Source organism: Vombatus ursinus, unplaced genomic scaffold, assembly GCF_900497805.2.
Source record: "Vombatus ursinus unplaced genomic scaffold, bare-nosed wombat genome assembly UNPS02014802.1, whole genome shotgun sequence".
Taxonomy (NCBI): domain Eukaryota; kingdom Metazoa; phylum Chordata; class Mammalia; order Diprotodontia; family Vombatidae; genus Vombatus; species Vombatus ursinus.
In genome coordinates, this window is record NW_020954580.1 from 13,466,588 (window position 1) to 13,481,068 (window position 14,481).

Here is a 14,481-nt window from a genome sequence, read left to right on the forward strand (position 1 = left end):
TTTTGGTTGATTTTGGGTTTTGTCTCTTAATGATGTATGGGCATGATTTGGAGGTACTCAATTTATACAAAATACATGAAGCTCATCAATCTAGTCAGAGGGATTAAATAGGTTTATTTTATAGAAATCTTCATTTTGTCCTATAATAACATCTATGTGAGTTATAAAGGAATGAATGGTAACTTTTTTTTTCCAGAAATTGCAAAGTGCATAAACATGAGAAATTCATCTTAGGTACAATACCTGACTACTTGGAGATGAAGCTTCTTGTCTGGTTGCCTTCACTTACTTCTTTGCTTTCATTCTTCAATCCTTGAAGCATCCATGTATCATCAGTAGGATACTCTCTCAACTAACAAAAAGCTACAAACCCCTCCATTACTGGAGCTTTTAGGGTTGCTGTGGCCAGAAAGGTTACACACTCTGAGCATGAGCTGACCAGTCTTTTTTTTTTTTTTTTTTGGCAATTGGAGTTAAGTGACTTGCCCAGGGTCACACAGCTAGTAAGTGTCAAGTATTTGGTCTGAGGCCAGGTTTGAACTCAGATCCTCCTGACTTCAAGGCTGGTGCTCTATCCACTATGCCACCTAGCTGCCCCCCTGACCAGACTTTGTCTGGCAGACAATCCATCCCTGGATGCACGCTCTTAGACTTTCAGGCTTGGTGACCACTGCCAGAGTTTGTGCAGAAGAGGATTTAATTGAAAATCTAAGTCATTATTCCCTCTTCTTACTTTATTATCCATAAATGTATTTCCTTCTCCTTCAAACAAATGCTTTCAAAATATTTCCTAATTACTAAATTTTCAATTGGAATTAGTCCTGTGATTAGATTGAGACTGAATAGGAATATTGACTCATGTCCCCTGCCCGCATAGGACAATCTTTTTTTTTCCCCACACCACAGAAAATGCTTAAGATGCAATGGTCTCACTAAGAACCTACGAGAAACTGTATACTCTACAATATAGATATACTGACCTCTTTGCCACTCCTCACACAACCCTGGACTCTTTGTCTTTTCCTTGCTTGTCTATCTTCCTTCCTTCCTTCCTTCATTGCTTGCTTGCTTGCTTCCTTTCCTTCTTCCCTTCTTCATTTCTTTCCTTTCTTTCTCTTCCCTTGGTCGACATAGGGTATCATACCCTAACTTGTGGGTGCTCTGCCCAAAGGAATATAAATTTTTATCTCTGAAATTTTTTTTTCCCTTTAGTACCACTCCTTAAACCTGAATCACTCTGGCTCTTGTTGATTGGCCAACAATAGGAACCAGGCCAAACCCCACTTAATTATTGTTTGGCCTGATTGGCTCAAAGTGAACTTGAGTAGCAGTTGTCTTGGTTTTGACCCTGAGGGTCATCCCATCCCAGATTGATTTTTTGGTTAGTTTGTTTGTTTTGAGAAGGTAAAGTGGTTATTCTCTGCCTCATTTCTTACCTAGCCTTAATCACTGAATGGGCATTTCCTCAGTCAAACTGAGATCTGTTAAAGACCTTGGCTCAAAAAGGCCAACGTCTCCTGCTGCATCCAGGGCCTTCTCCAGTCCTCCTGATCTTTATCTCACCACTATACCCAGATGACTCTGGGGGAGAAAGTGAGGCTGGTGACTTTTCACAGCCCTCCCTCACTTAAATCCAATTCACTTGCGTGTCATGGCATCACCTCTCTTGTCTCTATGCATCACATACATGCTCTACTTCCTCATCTCTCTCTCTCTCTCTCTCTCTCTCTCTCTCTCTCTCTCTCTCTCGCTCTCTCTCTCTCTCTCGCTCTCTTTTTCTCTTTTTCTCTCCCCCACTCCCTCCGTCTTTCCTCCTTTCAAGAATAAACTCAAATCCCATCATCTGCAGGAAGTTTCCTTCCCACCTCACCTCACTCCTATCACCTTCTTTCTGCTGTTAGCTTCATTTTATATATCTATATATATCTATATATATCTATATCTTGTATGTATATACATAAAAATAGATGTATATATGTATATTTTTGTTTTTATCTATATATGTGCATTATGTGAATATATGTATTATGATATATATGTGTATGTGTATGTGGCATGCTGTCTTCTCCTTTAAGATAAGGGCAGGGACTTTTTTTTTTGCCTTTTTTTGTATCCCCAGCATTTAGCACAGTGCCTGGCACAAAATAACTGCTTATTAAATTCTTCCTCACTGACTGACTTATCTGAGCCCATAATCAAGAACAACAATTTAAAACATTCATGAAGCCCGTTAGATTCCTCAGATCATCCTCTCCAATTCTCCCTCCCTCAAAAGATACTGAGATTTTTTTTAAGGAATACCCCTACGTACATTGCCTGTATTACCTAAGCACTCAGAGAAAAAGCAAAGTACTATTAAGGAAGGTTGGTAAAATCTCAACCTCCAGCTTCAGAAAAGGACTTTTCCTTTCCAAATTACCCAAAGTTAAGAGGCTAATGTTTAATCAAATACATACATAATAGAGCTCTGGCTTTGGAGTCAGGAAGACCTGAGTTCAAATCCAGCCTCAGACACTTGACACTTACTAGCTGTGTGACCCTGGGCAAGTCACTTAATCCCAATTGCCTCACCAAAAAGCAAAAAAACAAAAACAAAAACAAAATATACATACACACAGAAGTAGTTCCTGGTCTGTGAGAACAATAAATCCTAAAAGAATGTCATGTTATTTGAATTCTCACTCCTTTGGGATTGAAACCAACTATTTCAAATTCAAATACATGTGACCACTTCTTAAGATTCATTATTTGTATTAATTGGGATTAATTATTCACACTAATCGACACCTAGCAATGGGTTGCTTTATCTATCTCTCTATCTCCTCTGAAGCAAAATTGAACTGCTTTAGTAATTCTTAGATGTTTTTCATTCTTATGTAGATGTCTGCTTCTTTCAAATTGACCAAAATATTATAGCACTTTTATTTTAATGTCAATAATAAAGTGTTATTGGAACATAGCCATGCTAATTTGTTTATGGATTATCTTTTTAAATTGTTTTATTTTATTTTCAGTTCTGAATTCCTCCTTCTCCCTCACGCATTGAGAAAGCAAAAAAATATTTTTCACAAAATATATTTGGAATCATCAGAGCTATGATTACATATGTTTGAGTATATATACAATTTATATATATATGTGTATATATGTTTGAGTATATATACAATTTGTATAAATATGTGTACACATGTATGTATTATATGTAGTTGAACAAATTCCTATATTAGCTTTGACATATATATGTATAGATGTATATGTGTGTATATGCTTCAGTCTACATTCAGAGCCTTTCACCCCTGTATCTGGTGGTAGATAGAATGTTTCATCATGAGTTCTTTTGAACTGTGGTTAGTTGCATTGTATTGATCAGACTTCCTACATTTATCAAAGTTGTTTGTCTTTACAGTATTATTGTTACTATATAATTTTTTTCTCCTGGTTTTTCTCACTTTATTTTTACATAATTTCATACAAGTTTTCCTAGGATTTTCTAAAACCATCCTCATCATCACAAAATATTTTAGTATTAATAACGAAAAAGTAATGTTGCTCCTAAGGTGAAAGCAAACTAGAAAAATAACCACCGAATGATGCATGTCCATTCATTTTCATTATATATGGGAATCTTTGGGGCTTTCATCTCCTTTTTTTTTGTTAAGAAGTAAAATCTTAGTAGAAAAAAGAACCATAAAAAAACTCATTTAATGTGGCTTTTCAAATTTCATATGAAACAATAAGAAATTTATTTGTCTAAACTTTCTGCAAATGCTTTAGAAAAATTGGTTGTGTGTATTGCTGAACTGTTAGTGTTTATTTTGAATCATCACAGCTAGAAACTCTAGTTTTCTTTATAAATTACATTTTCACATAGCTCAGAGCAGAAATGGTAACCTTAGGATTGTACTGTCTTAGAAAATATTATTTGACATGTATCAATATGACCTTATCATTTCATAGGAAAATGTGGGCAATATTTTTAAAAGAAGTTATGGATCAATTTTTAGTTTTCTTGAGTGATATTTAACAACTTGGATATTTTTGCAAATTAAACTCAGAACAAGAACATTAACCATAATATTTAACTCTCTTGAAGTATTAATTGACATACAATGTTTGCATGTGCCAAAACTATGACCTTATTTTTTTCATATGAAGATGTGGGTAATGCTTATAAAAGTTCAGGGTCAGTTCATAGGTATGTGTATGTATATGTATCTATGTTTATACTTACACACAAAAGAAGAGACCTACATAATTCAGTCCAGTTCATCAATATTTATTAAGCTTGATGAATTCATATTATCTAGAATTGTCTGCTTTAGGAAAAAAAATAATTGTGTATATTACAGAATTTGTAGTGCTTCTTTTGAATCCTGTAACTGAAACCTGTACTTATCTTCTTAACAATTAGGCTTTTTTTTTTTCACAGATTAAGCTCAGAACATGAACATTAACCATAGGATTGTATGCTATTAGAAAGTTATTTTTATTGTTTGCGTGTATCAAAAGTATGATGTTACTTTTTTCCAGGAAATATGGATAATACTTTAAAATGAAGTTGAATCAATTTTAATTTTTTTATGGTGTACATATACAAAAATCTACATAATTCAGTCTTGTTCAACAATATTTATTAAGCATTATCAGTTCATATGCAAATCAAAAGTTTATTTAAATAATGGAAAAATGTTGCTTTTTATAGTCCTCACAAATCTTAAGTCATCTTAAAGTTAACATAGAAACAAAAATGTATACATATGTCTTCTTTAAAATGTGGTATTTTCTTCAAGATTCAGAACATCAAGACTGACCTTACATTAACATCTTATGTTGTTAATGTCTACTTAACACATGGTGAAATGCCCATTCCCTACTCAAATTAGGAGGATGTGCTTGCATTAACATTCTAAACCTAATGGTTTGTTTATTTAACTCCTGGCTTTTGCCTTAATTAGAGGCTATTGCCAAGTCAAAGGACTGTTTTTGAATGTTCTAAAATGGCATTTTGCCACTTCACCAGTTTCATTCATTTTATTCATTATATTTCTCCTGTGTGCATTGCAGTCCCTATTGTAGAGTCAGAAACCATATCACTAAGTTGAGAAAAGGAAAATCAGCATAGGTAAATGTTTAATTTGGATGATTTTTAGCTAATTAGATGGAGATTGTATAAAACAAAGTTATATAAAACTTCTTAAAGATCAAATAAATGAATTATAATGAGACATTCAAATAGCTAAGAATTCTAAAACTATAAAATTCATCTTCAGAAATCCAGGCTGTTCTATATACTTTCTGAAAATTTTTGACATTAAAGATCATAGATATATAGCATTTAATATTATAATAGAATTGAGATCATTAGATTAAACCCTTTTATTTTATAAATAGAGGAACAGAGACACAAGAAAATTAAGTGACTTGGCAAAAGTAATGGGTAGTATCAAGTCTGTTTAGTTTTCAGTCTACTAACCTTTTTTTTTTATTTCTGCCTATAAGAAACTAGATAGAAACTCAATTCAAAGTCTATTGTATTTTGATGCTTCAAATTATGGTTTGCTTTGAGCTATTTGTCATGCTTTGTTATTGATTTCCCTACATATTCCAGCTCTAAATCTCTGATCACGTAAATATGAATATGAGTGATATTATCATATGCAATAGAACAGTATATCTTTCATGTATTATATAGTATATTTTGAAACTTTTATAATAGCAATCCAAAGCTAAACAGAAAAATTTTCAGATATAAACCACAAATAAAGCATTGAAAAATGAAAGAAAATATTTGTTACTTTGCCTTTTTCTAATTGTCAGATATATCTTTATTTCTAGAACCTTGTTCTTTTCCCCTCAATGTCACTCATCCTCTCTTTAATTGGTTTTAATATTTTCCCTAGAGTGTTCAACCAAAAAAAAATATTTATTTGACTTTGGGGGAAATATTGTTAATTTATTATGTAAATTTGGGAAATTTTTTGTCTTTTCTGAGGAAAGCTGTTCATTTTCATGAACCCAATAGATTTCATATGATATAAACATGAGATTGGGTGCTACTCTTAACTCTACTAGATGTATTGTTTCTCATTTTCCTCTGAAAATGATAGATACATAGAGATAATGGCTGCCATACATACTTCACACAATTTTGATGAACAAATGTGTTATGAAGATCTGAACATCTAATCCAATTTAATTCAATATAAAACATATATTATGAGTCTGAGTTATACAAATATAGCTCTGTACCCTTATATACCTCTATATCATTGGTATACAAAACACATATGAGTCTTACATATATTTTTAAGCTTTTGGAGTTGTGTTCAAAATTTTGGTTTCATGGGAATTGATGTGAAAAATTTTACAGATCATCAAATGTTGGGGTATTTTTAGAGTCCTAGACATTTTTCCTGGGTCACTGAGATGTTAAGTAACTTGCTTGTTGTCAGATAGCTAGCATGTATTGGAGGTAGGGCTTGAATATGGGTCTTCCAGTTTCCAAGGCTGGCCCTCAGTCCACCATGTTTGCCTGACTGTAAGCTCCTTGAGGGCAAGGACTATTTTAGCTTTTGGTTTTGTATTCCCAAACTAGGAGAGTGCTTAACATAAAACAGACATTAAATGCTTATTGATTATTTGATATGCTGTATCCCGCTCTTATTCTCAAAGTTCTTTCTTATTCTTACTCTTCTCAAAATTCTTAGGTGAATGAGCTTATCAATTTTAATAGATGACCTAGTTTTTTTGCACTTATACAGTTAGCCCTTTAGCTTTGAATTAAAATTGAATATGACTTTGGAAATCACATTCCAATAACACCTATAAAGACCTTGTGAGGTTCTAAAAAGATATATAATTATATTGGACAGATTATTTAAGGATGATAGAATAGAGCTTCCTTTAGCCTCCCTGTTTTAGCATGTAAAACATCTCTGATAGATCTGTTATTGCTACAGTTCTCAGACCCTCTTCAGTAAAACATTTACTGAAATGTTTATCTTTTGGCCTGCCTTTGACTTCCATGATGTCTTTGTCTTTTGCAGTGACCAAGACTGTATGTGCAGAACAGTGTGATGGCAGGTGCTATGGCCCGTATGTAAGTGATTGTTGCCATCGAGAATGTGCTGGAGGCTGCTCAGGACCTAAAGACACAGACTGCTTTGTATGTTGAGGAGTTCTGCCTCCCCTTCCCCTTCCTTCCCCTCTCCTTCTTATTTGGCACATTAACACTGAAGCTCAAACATCTGAAAATCAAATGAAAGAAACCTAATTTGATCAAGATCAGCAAAATCTTATCCATGTCAATATTGGAAAGAAAGATACCATTCCTTCAGTGTGGAGTTATCAGTTAGTGTCTCTGTTATTTACTTTGGATTGTTGTATGCTGTTCATTTAACTGAGCTTTTGTGTATTGTATAATATACTATTAAAATATGGTCTTCTTATAGAAGACAGGCTTAAAGGACATTCTAATTAGTCACTTGGAAGAGGGAAGGGCTAGTAATATCCTTTCCTTTGCAGTGTTTCCAGCCTCAATGAATCTTATCCTAAGTTTTTAACAAATGATTTCATTCAAGGTTGTTTTATCTTTGAGCTTGAATCCCCATGTCTTCCATGTGACTGTGTTATTAAACTATTTTCCCAGAATATATTTCAAAATATTAATAGATATTTTTATGAACTTATCTGTTTTTCTTGTCAGTTTGTATGGCTTATCAGCTTAAATTACCTATTGAAACATTTATGGGATTTACAAATACAGATTTGGAGTCATTTATATGCTAATATGTATGATTTTTATCTTAAATGGAGACACTTTTACTCCCCTAAAATTGACTTTTATAGCTTGTTGGAACTCTCTTAAATTATACTTTAATATTTTCAATATTGTTCTTTGTGTTCCCTCTGATCTTGAGAACATTTTGTAAACTGTAGTTAAACCTAGCTCTCCATATTTTCCCAATTTTTCCAATTTGTTTAAAATTAAAATCATATACATAATGTAAACTTTCAAAAAGAGCAATTTCTTAATTTCATTTGTTCCTTCAAAAACATAGTTAGAAGAGCACATCATTTTAAGCTATTTAGTAAAAAGGTTCAATTCCCTGCAAACCGTATTCTAAAATTAAGACAATTAGTTTTTCAGACAGTAGGCAGGTTTATAGTCCACAGTAAGTTTGTAATGACGAAAAAAAATACAGTGGTAGGGTGTTGAATAAGGAGGAAGGAGCCAAAATGTAGATATGCTTAGGAAGTTGTTTCAGCAGATTTTGGTTTGTCTGTGAATTGGAACCAGGGCAAGCATTACCTAAGACTACTTCATTACAAAATTTGCATCTGTGATTTTTTTCCCCCAGGGTCACTGATCACTATAGATTTATGACTTTATAATAATTAAGTAACATCCATACTAGAAGCTCATTTCATACTTTGGTGTTGACTCACTGAATGAATGTATAGCTAATTGGACCCTGATCTTCACTACTCATTTCTCTATTGTTTTGCAGTGATCTAGGGTTCTACTTTGGCCTATGGCATGGGAGATTTTAAAAATGTAATAGCAAAACTTTGGTGGGTGAACAATACTTAGAAACTTTAATTATTTTTTTTTCCTCTAGGCTACTTTGCTCTGTTCCCAGGCAAATAGTGTGTAATATTATATAATATATGCCAGTGTAGCAATTATAAGGCCATAGAGAGCTTTGTAGTTATAAATTAAAACTTACTGAGTTTTCTAGATTGGTTTTTAATAGATTCTTCCTGGAAAGTGTCATCTTAGGGAGAAATATACCATCCATATGCTTAGACTATCATGAGGGAATTGTCATGTTTGTGATAAAGTGCTTGCTTAAACTACAGTGGATATGGCAAATGTGTTGAGGAAACACAGCAAATTAATGCTTATTAATAAACACACTAACAGTTCATGATCCAATGAAAACTTTGCTTGGTTCACAACATTTGCTTTGCAAAAGCTAAAATATCTCACTGTGAAAACTTTTTGTAAAATGTGAGAAAAGTCATTTATCCATCTTTTTTTTCTCACCACAATGTAGTGTATATTCACTTCTGAAGCAAGTTCCACAATTCTCTGATGATTAATTTTTTTTGGTATATCAAGAATTTTTTTTAATAATTTCAAGACCAGGGTGAAAGTTTCAATCTGGACCATATTATAATTTGGAAAAGGGAACTATTTTGGGGGGGGGGGGCTTTGAATAAAATATAGCATTATGAGAAGACAAGAGACAATTATATTTTGTGATTTAATCACTAGTTTTCCATAGTTAGCTTTTTTCGTAGTTATCATAGCTGTAGTCTAAAATACTCACTTGCCAAGGTGGTTTCCTTAAACAGTGGTGAGTGAGAGGCAGCTCAGTGGTGCAGTGGATAGAGTACTGACCCTGGAGTCAGGAGGATCTGAGTTCAAATGTAGCCTCAGACACATAACATTTACTAGCTGTGTGACTCTGGGCAAGTCACTTAACCCCAATTGCCTTGCCCCCCCAAAAAAATCAGTGGTGGGTGGTAGCCAGGCTTAAATGAAAACAAAAGGTCCAAATATCCTGCTATTCACCCCTGAAACGTGGCAAATGACATTAGTTAACCTGACGCTGCGGATAATGTTCTCTTTCCCTATTCAAAAGAAATCGTGCTTCTTTGATGGCAGGATTAGGATCTTGGCTGTCAACTGGCATTTGGCCTAATACCAGGAGAGACCATAAAGCCAGGCAAGACCAGAAGGTCAGAACCTCAAAGCACAGATCATTTGTGCATTAGCAATGTGGGTGGTTTAAATAGTTGTTTTGTTGCTAGCTGATTTTAAGCACGCTATCAAGCCTGAAATGAGTCAACAGATTAAAAACAAATACAAAAAAAAAAAACTTCATTCTAGCATTGCTGTATTTAGAACATTTGTTTATAGACATTAGGGAAATAATCACCTAAAAACATGTTGAATTCAAGAGATTAACTGTTTGTTTTTAAATTTTCAATAGAAAAAGTTTGGGAAGTAGGTACAGAGGGGAACATGACATCCTAACCAAGAATAAACTCAGTGCCAGCAGGATTCCATTAGCATCATTATGAAAATATCTTCAGAAAGCCAAGACATGTTCTAAGCTATTTAAATTCTGTTGCAGGCCTGCATGAATTTCAATGACAGTGGAGCATGTGTCACCCAATGCCCCCAAACATTCGTCTACAATCCAACCACCTTTCAACTAGAGCACAATTTCAATGCAAAGTATACCTATGGAGCCTTCTGTGTCAAGAAATGCCCACGTAAGTAACTGAAATTCCAGGGGTCTTGGGGTAGAACTACCTGACTTAATGTGGGTCCTGACTCTAATGAACTCACAAACACACATATATATTATAATTTATTTATGATTCTGATAGTAGGGCTTTTGATGAACTACATGCCATTCACAAGGTCAAATCTGCATTTAAGCAATAATAACTAACAGAAATAAAAATAGGAAAGTTATGAGGCCCTTTACTAAGTTGATAATTTTCTTAAAGGATCCAAAAATAAATTGGTCAGTTCTTGTGAGAAATACAGTATCATAAAATTCCTCAGTCTTTGCTGGAGTTTGCTTTCTTCATTTTGATGACATGACAACTCTTTTAGTACTAGGGGGCATAGTGTTTTTACATGTTGGGGGACAAGCTCTTGGAAAATCTGGAGCAGTGTTGTGTCTCCCTTGAAAAAATCATGAACCAGTTTTTAACTTTTTTCACCTTTCTCCTATTTTTGAAAAAAAAAAGTTTTTATTGACACTTTTTGATCTTTATTGTGGTTGTTCATTTCCGATACGTCCTCCTCCCTTATTGAACCCACCCATGTAACAACAAAAGGATGTTAAGCAAAACATACACAAAATAACATTGTCTGACAGCCTGTGTAACATTCTGAGCATATAATCCTCCCTTCTCTACTGAGGAATGTATTTTGTCTTTCGCTCTCTAGGAACATGATTACATATTACAGTTAATCTGAGTTTGGCTATGTTTAGCTTTATTTTCATTTGCATTATTATAGTCACTGCCCATATTGTTCCCTTGGTTCTAATTATTTGTGTTAGTCTAAATATTTTCCATGTTTCTATGCATTCCTCTTATTCCTTGTTTTTCGGGATACAATGGTATTTTGTTATAGTCATATACTTCTTATTGTCATTCAATTAAGACATTCTTTTCTTTTGCTCTCTCTCTCTCTCTCTTTCTCTCTCTCTCTCTGTGTGAGTGTGTGTGTCTGTCTGTCTGTCTGTCTCTCCTGTCTCTCCCTGTCTCCTCTGTCTCCAAAAAGTACTGTGGTGCATATTTTGGTATATATCTTCGCAAGATCTTTGCAAGTTCAAGTTTATTGTAGAGTTTCCCATTTAGAAAACAGAGATTTCATACCTACAGCTGTTTGTAGCTGCAGAACTGTGTAAAATGTCATATTCCTTGTTTCTCCCTCATTTGGGAATTTTGCATCTCAGGAATTCTTGGGAATAGCCTCTATAAAGGATGGTTTCCCCCAATTCATGCCGTATGTCATTATGTGGATTTTTATGCTTTAAAAACTAAGGCTGGGATTGTGTGTATGTATTGGGGGAAGTTTCATGTGACAAATAATTTTTAATTATGGTTCACATCTCATTTGAATTACAATTTTAAAGGCATTTTTGTATCTGAGGACCTTGATCTTGCATACTTTAAAATATGAACTAATTAAATTTGATTAAATTTAAAAGCAAATATTTTGCATCCTTTGCACTTTTAAATAACATGACAAAGATTTATGCAAACTGATGCATAATGAACTAAGCAGAAGTAGAACAATAAATAAAATTAACAATGCAAAATAAAACAAACATAAATAAAAAGAATGGTAAGAGGAACCTGACTTCTGAGTCAATAGAACAAAACAAAACAAAACAAAACAATAATAACCTCTGAGAATAAATATTGACCATTCCCTCCACATCTCAGTGGAAAGGGATGGTACTTTAAGAATAGTATCAGGTGAGCTCATTGAGGCAGGTTGTTATTGTTTGTAGTTGTTAGAAAGGAAAATTCAATGCCAGGCTAAGGGAGGTTTGGAAAGTTTTCCAGAAATTCCAGCAATTAAAAAAAAATTACATAAAATGTTATTTTATAAATAGCCAGCCACAGAGAGAGAGAGTGAGAGAGACAGAGACAGAGAAACAGAGAGACAGACACAGAGAGACAGAGAGACAGAGACAGAGAGACAAAGACAGAGAGACAAAGACAGAGAGACATTGACAGAGAATTAGTGAATGAGAATCCACCACTGAAAGGGAAAAAAAAAGAATCAGGAAAATGGTCACATTTCCTTCTGCTACAGAAGTGATAAAGGGTAAGGCAAGGAGAGATGTGAAGTTGAGAGAAAATATGAAAGAATTTTATCATCTTCATGTTTCATGAACTTCAGGCTGAGCTTAAAAGCACACTGCTACAGCATAGACCATAACATTATGAGGAGTTTTTCACTAAAGCTAAATAATGAAAATTCCAAGAGTTACAGTAAAGGAAGTCCAAAACTCAGAAGGCTCAACACTATTCAACTCAACAATCATTTATTAAATATCTACTGTGTGATGTTAGGGATGCAGTAATAGAAACAATATTGTCCCTGTTTTCAAGGAGCTTCTTTCTAATAGGATCCTCACAGCCTGGAATATCCCTTTTTCTACAAAATGGCTATCATAGAAGCTATCTTTACACAGGAGCTGGGATACCGACAGACTATTTCTGAGCATAATACAGTATAATTTATGAATGCCCCAAATTCTCACTTATTTCTTATTATATAATGCCACAAATCATCCTTATTAAATTAGCTTAGTTATAACAATGACAGAATATTTTACATTTTGTTAACAGCTACATTTAGGGTCCATTTGGTCCCTATTCATCTGGTAGTATAAGTTTCCAGAAGGGAAAACTATCCAGGGGAAACCTGGCTTTAAATAATACTTACATTATTTAATAAGATATTTTATTAAATTTTCCCAAGTCACTGTCTTTTGAAATTTCATACAAGTGTATTCATATGCTCAGGCAGAGAAAATTCTTATGACTAAATTTCCTACCATAGTATTCCTTTCAATGTAGCCCAAACTTTAAATACTTCCTCTTGAGTCGGAGTATAAAATATTTTCTCTTGATCCAAAGCAGTTTAATTTAAGCTTCATTTGTGTTTCAAAATAACTTCAAGCACTTCTCGATTTCAAACTTGCATCACTACATGAAATGAAGTGGAACTACAGGGAAACACAGACTAAATGTCATGTAGTTTATTAAGCCTGTAAAAGAAATTTACATTGTCCTGAGGGCTTTTAGGATATGTGGGATCAGAAAAAAAAGTTAAACAAAAACAACACAGCAACCATTCCTACATCCTAATCTTAGACCAGGATACAAGACAATGCATCTCTCTCTCTCTCTCTCCCTTCCTCTCTCTCTCTCTCTCTCTCTGTTTCTTCATTATCATCATATCTTTAGTGCATCAAGATTTATAAAGCACTTTGCAAATATTTATTTTATTCACACAACTCTTGGAATTAAGTGCTATCATAATTACTATTTTTAAGTGAGTAGTTTGAGGCTGGAGGATCTCAAGTGACTTGCATAGGCTCACTCAGATTAGTAAATATGTGAGACCAGATTTGAACTCAGATCTTTCTGGCTTCAGGTAGAGTGGTTGATCAACTGCACCACTCAGTTAACTACTAAGTTCATAGATGGAAAAGTACCAAGCTATTATAAGGGAAAAGTCATACACATTATTGGCTTACATGGCCACTTCCAAATATCAGAAAACTTTTTTCCACCAAACTTCCAACCAAACATTACTACTGAACATTTTACTTTTTCCTTGCAGATAACTTTGTGGTAGATTCCAGTTCTTGTGTGCGGGCTTGTCCTAGTTCCAAAATGGAGGTTGAAGAAAATGGGATTAAAATGTGTAAACCTTGTACTGACATTTGTCCCAAAGGTAGGTTATAGCTGTGATATATCTAGAAAGAGTCTGGGGATGACATTAAGGTTGCTAAATCATTCCCTATGGGGGGGGGATACATTTCCTGTAGCCTCGAGGCCATTTGTTCTGTGAAGTTTAGATTCAGTTAAAGGACCTCAACTGAGGACCTAGAAGACCATATGCAGCCTCAAGGCCTCAACGTTTTTCACATATGCATTCAGAATATTGTCAAAAGTCTAATCACCTACCATATTCCAGGTACTGTGCTAAAAAAGAAACAAAGATAAAAGGTAGTTCCCTGTCCCCAAGAAGCTCACAACCTAATGGGTCAAAGTGGCCCACATACTTGGAAAATTTAGTTATTTAGGAAGCAACAAATCAATCAGTAAATTTTGCTGTATTCTATGATACCAAGCATATATATATATATATATACACATACATATATATATATAGTGTGTGTGTATATATTTATATATACATAC

At 34.0% G+C, this 14,481-nt stretch overlaps 1 protein-coding gene across 1 annotated transcript in view; it reads left to right on the top strand.

Annotated features, from left to right (window-relative positions):
• ERBB4 (erb-b2 receptor tyrosine kinase 4) overlaps positions 1–14,481 on the top strand; it is an 833,670-nt gene that overhangs the window by 434,999 nt on the left and 384,190 nt on the right. The window contains exons 5-7 of the mRNA XM_027873426.1: positions 7,047–7,165; positions 10,146–10,287; positions 13,898–14,011. Coding sequence (XP_027729227.1) covers positions 7,047–7,165; positions 10,146–10,287; positions 13,898–14,011 — 375 coding nt within the window. The remainder of the gene's footprint in view (positions 1–7,046; positions 7,166–10,145; positions 10,288–13,897; positions 14,012–14,481) is intronic.